Genomic DNA, 14,290 nt, shown 5'->3' on the forward strand with positions numbered 1-14,290 from the left:
CATGTTTAGTCCACTTCATCTTCGAATTATGAGTCTTCTAGTCCTGAATTTGAGCATTGTTTGAATCCTACGTCTAATGACTCTAACCTTCTCATTGCAAAATAATCTTGCAGCCAACATCCATGTCTCATTTTATGTCATATGAAAGCATCTCACCTACTTTCTGTGTTTTTATCTCAAATTGTCATGTATGAAGATTCCTAACATTGTGCAGGATGCTCTGAAAGTCCCTAAGTGGAAGAAGGTTGTATTTGAGGAGATGAAAAAGGTTGAAAAAATAGTACATGGGAATTGGTTGATTTACCTAGAAGAAGGACAACTATTGGGTGCAAATGAGTGTTTACAATCAAATATAATTCTAGTGACTCTATAGAACGGGACAAACCTCAACTGGTTGCCAAGATATTCACTCAAACCTACGACATTGATTATTTAGAAACATTCATTCTGATCGCAATGCTAAACCTTTTAAGAATTTGTCTGTCACTTTTAGCTAATATTGACTGGCCTCTACAATAATTGGATATAAATAATTTCTTCTTCAATAAGGATTTGAAGCAAGAAGTGTATATGGATGCACCTCTTGGATTTAGTGAGAAGTTTAACACAAAGGCGTCTAAACTGAAAAAATTCTTAACGGGATGAAGCTGTCACCGAGAGCTTGGTTTGAGTATTTTACACTCTTTGTTAAGGATCTAAGTTATCAAGGGCATAGAGGTTATACAATATTTTTCAGACATGAAAAAAATTCTTAAAGAGTTAAGGATCTAAGTTATACTCAAGGGCATAGAGGTTATACAATATTTTTCAGACATTCAAGCGATAGGAAGATAGTCGTACTAATTTTGTATGTGGTTGATATTATTTGCTAGAAATGATGCATATGAGATGAATCGTCTGAAAACTTCCCTATCATCTATTTTTAGAACTATGAATGCAGGATCTCTGAGGTACTTCCTTGGCATGGAGGTTGCTCAATCAAAGAAAAGAATGATTGTCTCCCAACATAAGTATATTCTTGATCTTTTCAAGAAAACTGAGATGAGATGAGATGAGAAGGAAGGTGATATAGTGAATATAGTAAGTGTCAAAAATTGATGGGAAAGTTAATATACTTATCACATAACAGTCAGGTATTGCCTTTACAGTGAGTTTGATAAGTCAATTTATGTATTCGTCCTATGAGAAATGCCTTGAAGCAATCAAGAGAATTCTCAAATAACTAAACAGTACCCCAGGTAAAGGCATAATCTTTCAGAAGACCACACAAAAGAGCATAAAGATGTATGTTGATACAGATTGAGCAGGCTCAATTATTTATAGGATCAACTTCTGGATATTGCACTTATGTGTGAGGCAATCTGGTCACATGGTGAAGTAAGAAACATAAGATGTTTGCAAGGAGTAGTGCTAAGGTGGAATATATTGCTATGACTAATGGAATATGTGAAATATTATGTTTGAAAATTATTTCTGAAGAACTACAGACATCAATAAGCATGCCAATAAAGTTATATTGTGACAATAAAGCAACAATAAGCATTGTCGAAAATCCAGTGCAGCAGAATCACAAAAAAATGTGGAGATTGACAGACACTTCATAAAAGAGTATATTGAGTGTGGAGTTGTTTGCATGTCATTTACTACTACCGCTCAATAAATAGCAAATATCTTCACCAAAGGATTATTCGGGCCTAATTTTGAACTCCTTGTAAGCATGTTGAGCTTGATAGATATCTATGCACCAACTTGAGGGTGGTGCTGAAATTTTAGGAATATTTTAATTTTAGTATTTTTTTTTATTTTTAGAATTTAAAATTATAGGCATGTTATAATTCCTATTTTCCCCTTTATCAATGGGATTTATAGTTGATTTTATGATTTTTCTGATATGGGAGTAATCCCTCTCTATTTATCTTGTAATTGTTTCCAATGAATTGAAGATGAATAATTATTTTTCCCTCTCAAAACTTACAAATATAGAACTTTGGGATATGTTCACCGAATTTACTACTTTCCCTCATTCATTCCCCCACTTAAATAATCTTTAAGCCTAAAAATGAGCTTAAGTGACAGCATTAACCAATGATTTTCTTTTGTGCACAGGAAAAATAAACAATCATAGACCCATAGGAATCTTGAACCAAATATAAACAAACCCTTAATCGCAAATATAAATCTAAATAATCAACTCTTAAAATCACCATTGAACTTGAATACAAGGTTAAATATCCCTTTGGGCTCACAACTAGCTAATGCATAGGTACTGCCACACAACACATTCCAAAATCCGTCAAGAAATATAAGCATAGTGATGGGAAGAGCAGTTAGAGAACTTAAAGTATTCTCTTTATAAAAAAAAGGCTCTGGAAAACAATTTTCTTCAATCACTGGTGACGTCATGGTCAAGTCAAACTCAGGTTGACCAAGCAACGGTTAGTGAACAAATGGAGCCCTGTTTTCATAGAAATTAAGCTTTTCATTCAACAGAAGAATTCACATAAAATTGTATGAAAATTTCACTTTTCGCGTGTCTAAAAGAATGAAGATATCGTTTCCAATCTATTGTCATAAGAAATAAACATGAAAAGCACATGATATGCGAGAAGAACAGACATCAACATAGTAACTTTAGCATTATATTCTCGCAATTAAAAATATGATACCGTTTCAATTGCATTCATAAGACGCCTGCACATTCCTTTACGACGTTGAAGACCGCATGTTGAAATAAGAGGCATTTCTGCTACTTTTACTCCATGCACCCTACAGAAATAGGTTACAGGCAAATCAATCACGCTTTCAGTTATTAGTTTAAGACCAGATTATCTTTTAGTTAACATGAGTTAAGGTCTTTCAAAAATACATGTTAGGATCTAGCCTAGATACATGTGGAGACTAACAAGTCTAGGATTGACTTTCAGTGGAATTGATGCATTCAAGATTAAAAATTTGGGTTGAAAACAAATTGCTTCAATTTTTATCATGTTGATTTTATGTTGTCAGTGGGTTATTTGCACAGCACAATCAGATGATCTCTATTGTAAAATGAAAGCTGTAGCTAAACAATAAATTAAATCATCCCGGATAATTCAGTCTATAGTTATAGATAGATATGTCCACATTATAACCTTACCTAATTCAAGACCAAACATCATTGTTCATTGGTATGGTATATCAGTATCTTTTATTTCATCTGTTTTATATATGTACATTTGTTTAATGGATAAATTAGTTATTACCATTATTGTCACTTTAGACATGTATGAGAATTCTACTTTGAATAAAGGGATACCGTGTGTTGTAAAAAATACTGTATTATTGAATGAAGATTTACTCCCGCTACAAAGGCTTCCCTCCTCCCCACTTGGATGGCTCCCTCTAATTATCAACCAGCACCATTTCTCTTACTTTAACTCACTTGTCTCTCTTGGAGTGCCTCTTTATATTAAATACATAAATATATCAATCTTCTCATGGATTTATCTGAGCAAGAAGAGCATTTTCATCTTCAACCACTGCCACAGTCTAAAGTTCTTCGACGCACTTGTACAGGTCAAGCTCCTTTTCTTGCATATTACATTCTATGTCAAAATATTAAGGGAAGTACAAAACTATACAACTAGATGTACAAATTAAGATTTATCCTCCCTGATAAAAGAAAAAAAAAACAAAAAATATGGCTAAAAGATTCATCATAATTTTCTGGTTGTCAAGTCAATCATCATAATCCCACACAATATATTTATCATCTTATTGGAAGAAATGGGGAAAACAATAACTGAGGCTGATTAAACATCTGGTTTGCTTTTATCTAACTAATTTTTAAAAGATAAGAATTCTTTTGTCCAGAAATCACTAAGTGGCTAACACTTTTTCTTTTGAAATCATTACTAGAAAACAGTGAAATTCTATGCTTAATAACTACCTCATTGTTAGTTACAATTAAATATGAAATCAAAGTTTAGCAAGCAGATTCAAATACCAATAGGCATTAAATCAGTTGACAAATAATTTGGACTACCTTATTGATGCCACAGAAATAAGTACATCACCCTTCTCTAAGATAATAGAGTAAAATCCTTCACAATTTAGGCGAGGAAAGCTTGACCTGAGACACAAAGAAAGAATACAAGTAAATCATTGCAATGGAAGATAGTTAAGGAACAAATTACAATTCTCACCAAAGAAAATGAAGAGTAAAATTATATAAAACTAAAAAGAAAGAATACATGAGTAACCCAACATTTTCTTTGTTGGTCTTCACCAACATGAACAAACAGTCATCGATCATAACAAGGAACATCAGGGGATGTATCTCTGAACAAACAAGAAGCAACTAAGGAGGACTTGCAAAACAGGCAACGATGAGATTATTTATTTAGCAAACCATATTGTACTAATCTTAAAAAACCTTTGAAGGTACATATTACATAATTAAAGTTGTTGACTAAAGTAGATGCTCAAGAAAATCAAAACCTAATGGTTCCAGCCCAATTTGAAAAGTTGCCTAAGAAAAAAAATCTGAATGTTATTCTTGTGAGAAGCAGTGCATTAAATAATATTATGAGTAAGGTTCATTTATTTTCTATTAGTTTCTTTTCAAACCATTTATTTTCTATTAATTTGCAGTATATAGATTGCTTGTGATAAGGATCTTATGAAAAAGTAAAATAGATGGCGGCTGTCTTCCTCCTCCACCCTTCTAGGGTTCTAAGGTAATGGTGGTTGGCTACTGTTCTGGTTACTGTTTGCATCTGGTGTACTGGTTTTTGCTGTTCCTTACCTGGTTTTTGTGGTTTTCTTGCTCCCCGAGAACTGTTCCATTGGTTTTGTTACTGTTCCATTGAATCTTTCTTTGCCTGTTTGTCTCTGCTTGTTTGGTTTGGCTTCGTGGTACTGTTCCATTGGTTTTGAAGTTGTTATTCATGGACAAGCCTTCATATTTAGATGCATTAGAGAGCAACATTGTTACTCCTTTAGACCGGAAACAAAAAGGTTACACTTCCCTCAGAACTTTAATAACCAATTTGTGCTTGGGACTTCCAGGACTTTTCGTAAAAAAGCTCTTAGAAAAAATGGTAAACTAGCACTGTATTTTTCTGACTTTGACAATCAGCTGCTAGCACACCCATTGAAGTTCACCTTGGTGGGCAACTTCACATATTCACATCCTAAAATGGAGGGTATAAGAAAGTTCTTTTCTTACCTCAAATTAGAGGGAGCTTGTGGGTTTAATTGATGGTAGACATGTCATGATAAAGCTGGAAAGGGAAACAGATTATACCCAAATCTTCTCTAGGAAGCATTTTACCATTGAAGGGATTAATATGAAAGTGCTTAAAAGGACTATTGATTTCAATCCTCACGAAGAACCCCCTATTGTCCACATTTGTTCAGATTCCCTGGACTGAAGTTACACTACTTTAATATGCAGGTGTTGTACTCCTTGGAGCCATATATGGCACACCAATGAAGGTAGATATCTCCACATACAATTTGACTAGATCTTCCATGGCTAAAGTGCTTGTTGAAAGGGACATTACCCTTCCCTTCCCAGATTCTTTTTGGCCGGGCAGCCCACATTCTGGGTATTGGCAAACTGTAGAGGCGCATTTCATGCCTCATTACTGCATGAATGCGGGGTTTTTTAACATACTTTAGACCACTGCTTCATAGCTCACCCTGAGCTCAGGAAAGATAAAAGAGTTGGCAAAGAACCAATGAGAGTGGAAAATGATCAAACAGGAGTCCCTTATAATTCTGCCACTAATGCTAATCTGGAGATTCCTGATTTGAATATTAACATCGCTGGTAAGAAACGAAATGAAATTCTGGATGCTGGAATCAATATACCTAATGCTGTTAACATTCAAAAGGATCAGGTATTCCTACTGATCCAGCTCTTCAAAATGATAGAAATCAGTCCAAAGTTACTGATGTTGTCAAAATGTATGTGCAAGCTACCTTAAATTTTATGGTTTCCAAAAAAAATAACAAGGTCGATGCTCACCAGAAGGAATGAGCTTTTGTATCTGAATCAGCTTAATCTGGGTGCTCAATTTGCTGCCCCCTTCAATTCAACTTGATACTGCTGTTGATGGACGGCCGTCACTGGTGCATAACTCTACTGAAGGTAACAGCAATAATGACACTTCCACTGATATTGATGAAATTCACTCTGATGACCCACTTCAAGCAAGGGCTGCTTTGGAGGACTGGCTCATTCAAAAATCAAGGAAAAAAAGGTTAAAAGCTCTAGTGAGCTCAAATATTTCAAAGCCCAGGCTGATGTTCTGCAGCAGCCATACAATGGTAAACCTCCTGTTAAGCATGCCTCCACTCCCCCTAGGGTCACTAGAGGGTCCAAGACATCCGTCTTCAATGATATTTAAGTTCCTTATTTCGAATATTAGGGGCATTGCTAAGTCAAGTGCCTCCCATAGACTAAAAAATCTCATCTGACTCCATAATTTACCTTTTCTTGCTGTTCTTGAGCTTTTGGTGGCATCAGCAAACAGCAATATCTATGTAAGGAGATTGGGTAATCTAAACTTGGCTTGTAACATTAACAATAAAATTTGGTTCCAGTGTAAAATACTGTGGATGTGGAAGTCCTAGTTGATGATGCACAGTTCCTTCTGGTTAGAATCAATTTAATGGTCTGAGGTTCCTGGTGACCATTCTTTATGCTGGCTGCAGTAGGGAGGCTAGGAGATCCCTTTGGGATTACATGATCAGCTCTGGGGAGTCATGTCAGGAACCTTGGCTTACTGGTGGAGACTTCAACATGATTATCTCCATATGCAAAAGGCAAGGTGGTACACCTCCCAATCAAAATTTAATCAATCTTTTAGCTGAAAATTTCGAAGATTGACATCTTGACCTTGGTTTCACTGGTTCTATGTTTATATGGAGGACGGAAAATCACTTTGAAAGATTGGATAGATATCTTGCCAATTCCATGTGGGTGAATGCTTAGTCAGTTTAAGGTTCACCATCTCGCTAAAACTGCATCTGATCACTCACCTATATTATTAATGGAAACTCCCAGACCTCATCCCCAACCCTTCAGATTTCTTGGACTTTGTTAGGATTCATTGGGTCTGCAATCTCACTGCTAGCCCCTGGCAATGACTCTGGCAACATCATATAAGTCTGGCCACAGCTCTAAAAAGCGGGAATTGGAAAACTTTTGGTAATGTGCATTATAAGGTGCAGCAACCTGAAATTTTAGTTATTAGTAAGGAAGAAGAGTTTTGTCAGGAAAGAATTTTCTTGGAGGAACTGACTGAAGCCCAGGAAAATCTTATTTCTGCTATCACCTTGGAGGAGAGTTTGATTAAGTTAAAAGGCAGCTGGTCACCTCTTTGTGGATGGTGATAGGAATACTAAGTACTTTCATGCTTTCATGAAGAGGTTTTTGATGCTATCACCAAGATCAAAAACACTAATGGAGAATTGGTCAATGACAGCCAGCAGATCATTGAGGAGGGCGACAAATATCTCCAAGAGGTTGTTTTCTGCCAATGCTCAGAATTCTAAGCTGATTAATCATGAATTATTTAATGAAAACAGAAATTTTGTTTCTAACCTCCAGCTTACTCAGATGCCAACTGAGGAGAAGATACACACTGCTGTTTGGGACATTGACAGCTCTAAAACTGCAAAAGCTGATGGCTTTACTGGTCCTTTTTATAATAGTTGCTGGGACATCATCAAAACTGACCTCATTGCTGCTATAAGAGCTTTCTTCTCAGGACAAGAAGTTCACAAGTTTTTCAAATCATCTGTTATTGCTTTGATTCCTACGACCCCTGCCTTCACTAAATGGTCTGATTACTGGCCAGTAAGTCTCTCAACTGTGGGGGTGTCTAAGATCAACAGTAAGATTATTGCTGCTATGATTCATCCCTATCTCAATTTTATGATTTGAATCAAAATCTGGCAAAATAGTTCGGCAAAAATGTTTGTTTCTTCTTACTATTTCTCATAGTCATTAAATCGTTTCTTATTGGTTTTTTGTTCTCTCCCTCTATAACTAGTTACTTGGTAATTCTTCTCTTTATATGAAATCTGGCTGCAAAACTTATGCAGGGCACCAAGTTGAATCAAGATGACTTACAAGATTAGAACTGAATCAATTGGAATGAGAAAAACATCTAGGGTTTCAATTTTTGAATACCATGCTATGAGAAAAAAATGGATGATCTTATTCAGTAAGCAAACATGTCTCTTTATAAGCATAGATGATAAAAACAGTAAAAATAAAAAAGGGAGAATATAATACAGGAGTTAGCCCAAAATCATGACCGAAGAATAAATATTATTGCTGAATTCAAAATTACGACGACGACTCAACATAAAACGACAGTTTAGGTAGATCTCTAAGACTTCTTCTGACTGAGAACGTTAAACCAAATACTATCTTAGGAGGTAACCCAAACGCTATCCTATTTTTTTGATTTATTTGTCCATTGATTTTTCTTTTTTGTATTTTTATTTTGAAAATTGTGTCAGAATGAGTGTTTGCATGTTGTAAGTTTGTCGTTATCGACGTCTGGTACCTCTATGGAGTAGATGATCTACACGGGAGAGGGCGACGTGAAATTTTTTTTATGTTATACTCGGGTTCGACGTGACCACACCAGTGTCTGGCATGACCATACCACTTTCGAGTGTGACCAAGCCACAACTGGCCCATTTTCGGTAAGTCATGGGTTAGGGCAACATGACCACGAAGCCTCACAATAAAGGCCTCGAAATCCCCTTTTCCTTACCATTACCTCACTTCACTTCACTCAAGCACCTCCTCCTCCGCCTCTACTGCTCTTAGATTGTCAGAAAGGATGCTCTTTTCGCTAGATCCTGCCCTCGATCTAGATGAGCTAGGATTTGGTGAGCATTTGCTTTAGCTTCCTTGTTTCTCTATATTTTTCCATTTGATTCTCACAAATCTCACTCACATATCCATAGATCTGTGTCGACACTGATTTTCCATGGTAGTGCTTTGATTTTCACTCTTGATCTTTGATTTTTTGGCCAAAGAATTCAATTTTTGTGAGCCTATCATTCCAAATCCGAATTTTTTTTCATTTCATGGCTCACAAAATCAAGAAAAAAGGGGGATTGAGCTACGACCGCACTAGATTTGTGTGTAATGTGGTTGCCCGACAATATAAAAACGTCCTAATCAGGAAGGAGCTGATTCTAGATCGGGTTTTTCATTTTCCGGAGAGAATTTCTGTTGAAATTGATGGGCGGGGGCAGAGGAGTTTGTGCTATATCATTGGCCCCACCGTTGTCCCACTCATCCGCGAATTCTACGCTAATGCGAAAGAATCCGTGGACGGGGAGGACTACGTGCAAGTGAAGCATATTCCCTTCGACCCATCCACCATCAACAACCTTTTCAGCCTCCCCAACATGCCCCACTGTGGTTTCAAGCAGTTCCTTTCTCCTAATTATTAGGAGATTATCTCCTTCCTTATTGACGGTACCGGTCAATGGAAGGTTCGTTATGGGGATGAAGGAGAGACACTTGTGAATTTCCGTTTGACTTATCTGAACCACATCTCCAGAACCTGATACTACTTCATTGTCGCCCCTCTTCTCCCTACTAAAGAACATTCGAGGTTAGTGAAAGAAGCACTACTTAAGAACAAAGAAACACAACTAGTCTCACTGATGTGATTAGGGTAGGGCTATTTTGAACTTCTGCATTTAGAGGGGCAGACCTATAGACATAAGGATCATCCTCCACCAGTCAATTATGGACACTGTCAGTCGTGGACCACTGTAGGTTTAGGACACTCCTGCATCATTTCTGCTCTGTCATAGAGAGGGGGTTAGCTGGAGGGAGTGGAGATGAGATGTTAGCGCCGCAGAAGTCGATCACTAGGACCACCTTTTCTTTTGTTGGCTCTGTGCAGAGTTCACCACATAGAGAGGAGAGAGTTCCACATGGCGTCCTGAGTCTTCACGTTGAGACCCTTCGAACGTCTAGATGATGCGGCGCATGAAGGACATGTCTCTAAATATACACAACATCCGCATGCAGACGCAACACTATGTGAAGTAGCACAAGAGACAATACGAATACATGCACCATTGAATTTAGGAGGTGCAGTGATCGCTATCGTTAGTGACCTTCACGAATGCGTCATTCGAGCTTTATGTTCCGGATAACATGAAGGAGACCGACGATGATTAGGCGACTATCGCATAGTTGTGTGCTTGCATTGAGTGAGGGGCTTACACCTAGTTGAGTGCTTGCACCATTCTTGCGAGTGCAGTTTAGCCTGCGTGGTCGTGGCAGTGGTGGTATCAATAGCGTGGGCGACTACTACATCATTGAGTTTCTTTTATTGTGTCTGTGTTTTGTTGTTCCTGTTGAGCTTTCATGATTAATTTTTTTGGATGGACCAATGCATTGTTTTCTACCTGCTGGTCTAAGTTGTACCTTTCTCTTGTGTGTTGTCCCTGCTAATGGCTTTGGCCTGATACATTGTACTTGTTTTGATGGTATATATAGTGAGATTTCTACTTTACTATGTTTTCGTACCTACTTTTGAGATTGTTATCTGTTGAGTTTTGATTTGTACTTTCTGAGATTTATATGAACCAAGTGTTTGCTCCGTTCCTGCACTTACCTATTTTTTATTTCTACTGTTACTTCATGTTATATATGTGATGAAAAAAATAAGTTAGGGGGGAAGAAAAATGTACCTTGTTATGAACCTAAAAGGTAGCTCATATAACTCGGTAGAGTAATAAAATTAAATTCGGCAACTTCTGTTAGAAAGTCTGATTAGTTTCAAACTGTTTATCATAGTCTAGTAAAATTAGATAAATATCATTTAGAAAGATTAACTTTAATATTTTTAATAATAAAATTCAGAACTAAACAGCTTCAGACTTTACTTTAAAAAAAATCATATATTATTAAAAATGTGTAATTTAAGTATTAAGTAGCAAACCAAGAATGTTTCAATCATTTTCAGTTCATTTTAATCAAGTTAGCATTATCTTAAGTTTTAACTTAAAGATAACCTAAAATGTGTGACATTAAAATATAAAGTATTAAATTTTACTACTCAAGAAACACTACCCTTCACATTATTTAAAACTAAAAAGAAACACTAATTAAGAATAATCGAGGTTAGTGAAAGAGGCTTAAATTACATCAATTTAATGATCTATAGGATTTTCTAACGATAAAAATGAACCGAATTAAGGAAATGTCAAGTTATTAACCATTAAAGACAATTGATCTATAATGACATTTAAACATCTTTATTTAGCTGTGATGAACACATGGAAGATTTAGAAACCTACAAAAGTACCTATCATCTTCATGACATCCAATTGAGTTATGTGATTACTTGAAAGCAAGTAATATGGTAAGTTTAGGGATATTGACATACGTTAAGTTTACGTGATCTTAACTGCATTATTTCCTACATATTACATGTTATTTTACCTAATCATCACATATTTACACTTGGGAAAGATTTTCCAATGATGTTGTGCAAGCTGCAGGGGTTAAATACAAACAATTTGGAACGAGAAAGTCAAGTGAAAAAGTGACATGAAGCGGCGCGACAGCGCCACCTATCGAAGATCTGCGGCGTGACCATGCCAAAAACGGTGTGATCACCCCAACCATAGCAGAGTTGTGGCGTAACCACACCACAATCGAGCGTAACCAAAGTTAAGTTCGGGCGTGATCGAACCGACAATCGAGAAAACATTTTAGAAGGAAAATTTGATTGCCCAAGCCGTGATTCTTGATATAAAAGTGATTTTAGGGCTTCATAGAAAAAATTCATATCAGGGAGCCATTGGAGGCTACTGGAGAGTAGATTTGTAGAGAGCTTATGAGTTTTTTTCAATGTATTCTTCCTCCTTTGGTCAAAACTTGTGAGATGCATTTTCATTTGTTTTTGTGAGTTGTGAGAGATTTTTATGACAAGAAAAATTACTGTAACTGTGGAGAAAACAAGTTGTAAGTTTTACATATTTTTGTTTCTTGCAATGAATTTCTGCATAGTTTTTCTTGCTATGATTTTCTCGACAAAATGTGGCTAAAATCATTTTTCGTGTCCCTGTGGTGTAGGGGTAGTGGATTTAATCATATTTTTCCGTAATATTTTTAAATTAACGTTTTTTTGTGCTTTCATGGACCATGATGTTGGTTAACCTATGAACTTAATTTACTCCTTGTCTAGCAAAATAGAATATTAAAATATTTCGTGAAACTACGACCTCTAACCGTTGCATTATGGAAACAAAGGATTAATCACAGAATTTTGAAAGGATGAACATATTTATGTGGAATTCTGCAATCATCCCAGGGGATTTAAACAGTTATGTCGAATGTCATGGGGATTGAGGAAGCCTCAACTTCTTGGATTCGGGCTTCTTTTGACCTAGACATAGGCATAAGAAGTACTATATCCCTGATTTACAACAATCCTGTAAAAAAAATTTAAGAGAATCACAATTGTCGAATCACAAAGGCACAAGCCTTATAAATCTTGAAGGAACTCAAAAACTTTCTGTTGTTTATGTTTTTCGTTGTCTGTCAGTCACTCTATTTTTTGCTAGAATCTTAAGACTTAAACCTCCATTGTGATCACGCCGAGCTAGGTTAACCAAATTAGTAAACTAAAGATTTTTCTGTAGAAATAATATGCTAACACTTTCCTCGTGAGATCAGTATGCGGACTCTTAGACCGCATACTACTTGTGCACTTGTGTTGTATCACTGGCTTACTCCGCAGTAAATTTTAGTGTGTCACAATCACAGAACGAACGTTGGAGAAGTTGTGGTGGTTTGGGCAGTCGATGGAAGAAGTTTCAGTAGAATGGACAGCAGCCGGAAAAGCTTGTGATGGACTGGATAGCAATCGGAGTGATGGACTGGACAACAACTGGAAGAGCTTGTGATGGACTGGACATCAATGGAAAGGGATGGAACGAGCAAAAATCATCACCGTCTCGGACGAATTATAGTCAAAGCACCTTCTCGTCGTTGAATATAGCCCTCAAAAGGGAGAAACGACTAAGGGGTAGCAAACTAAAATCAGAAAACAATCAGGAACCCCTCTAGGCAAGTAAAGTAACATATATATATAATATGTAGAAGTAGATAAAAACAACAGGCAATATAAAAGGAAAGGGTTGGAATAGGAAGGCACTAGAAATGGCGAGAAATTAGAATACGAAAGAGAAAAAAAAAGCAGGAAATAGAATAGGAAAACAATCCTATTGTTTCCGCGGAACTATCCCAGCGGAACTATCACAGTTGTTCGGGATGGTAGAAAAACTATACATGCAAGGGTGCACAGGTTTCCACTGTTTGTACCATTATGGCATTAATTTCTCCTCTAAACATGCACATACAAGCCTTTATGTATACCATATTTTCATTTCATTCTTTAAATCATACATTACTTTCATGTGAGACCTTTATTTATTTAGTAGAAAAGCATGCAACTCTACTAAAATCTAAAGTCATAGAATAATCTAAAATATGCATATTTACTCTAGTTCGAAAGTTCAAATAAAGATCAAATCATAATCTAACATATATATCTAGTCATACAATGAGCTAACATATACATCTTTATTAGAATATATCATGTATTAATCTGATATCTTCATAAACTGAACAATTATATAATTATTAAGACAACATTTAACATGCATATATTATGACTGACCATATGAATGGGTGATTTAATTTCACTATGCAACTATTTAGCATGCATAATATCCTATCTAACAATATGAAGAATATACTATAATCAAAATTTCAATAAAATAAATCATAGATGAAGTCAAACATACATAAGAGAAAAGATGAAAATTACTGAAATTCAAAAATATAATTACTTACATTAAATTTTGTCTGCTTGTCTCGTTGACTTCCTATCTTAGATCTTATAAGTTCAAATGTTCTTCAAGCTAAATTGCTTTCTTCTGGCAATTCAACTTGATTCAGCCTCAATCTTTCTCCCTATAATTTTTAATTATCATACTATTAATATCTTAATAAACAAACATTTACTTTTAAATTCATTAATTAAAAAAATAAGATTGAATATTTACCTTATCTCGATCTCTATCACAATTATTGACCCTTATCTTCCTCCAAATTCAGAACTTAAATAATACTGATCCTAAATACAAAAGCACATAAAATTAATATTTAAATAATAAATTGATATCTATATCTATCTATATATGTATGTATGTATATATACATATATATATATATATATAT

General features: G+C 35.7%; 1 protein-coding gene across 5 annotated transcripts in view; it reads right to left on the minus strand.

Moving 5' to 3' along the window:
* LOC110039227 (increased DNA methylation 1-like) overlaps window positions 1-14,290 on the minus strand; it is a 68,058-nt gene that overhangs the window by 26,135 nt on the left and 27,633 nt on the right. For all 5 annotated transcript variants that reach the window (XM_020744222.1, XM_020744221.1, XM_020744220.1 and 2 more), the window contains exons 6-7: window positions 4,025-4,111; window positions 2,667-2,766 (exon numbers count right to left, since the gene is read on the minus strand). In XM_020744222.1, coding sequence (XP_020599881.1) covers window positions 2,667-2,766; window positions 4,025-4,111 — 187 coding nt within the window. The remainder of the gene's footprint in view (window positions 1-2,666; window positions 2,767-4,024; window positions 4,112-14,290) is intronic.

This window comes from Phalaenopsis equestris, unplaced genomic scaffold, assembly GCF_001263595.1.
Source record: "Phalaenopsis equestris unplaced genomic scaffold, ASM126359v1 Scaffold235881, whole genome shotgun sequence".
Taxonomy (NCBI): domain Eukaryota; kingdom Viridiplantae; phylum Streptophyta; class Magnoliopsida; order Asparagales; family Orchidaceae; genus Phalaenopsis; species Phalaenopsis equestris.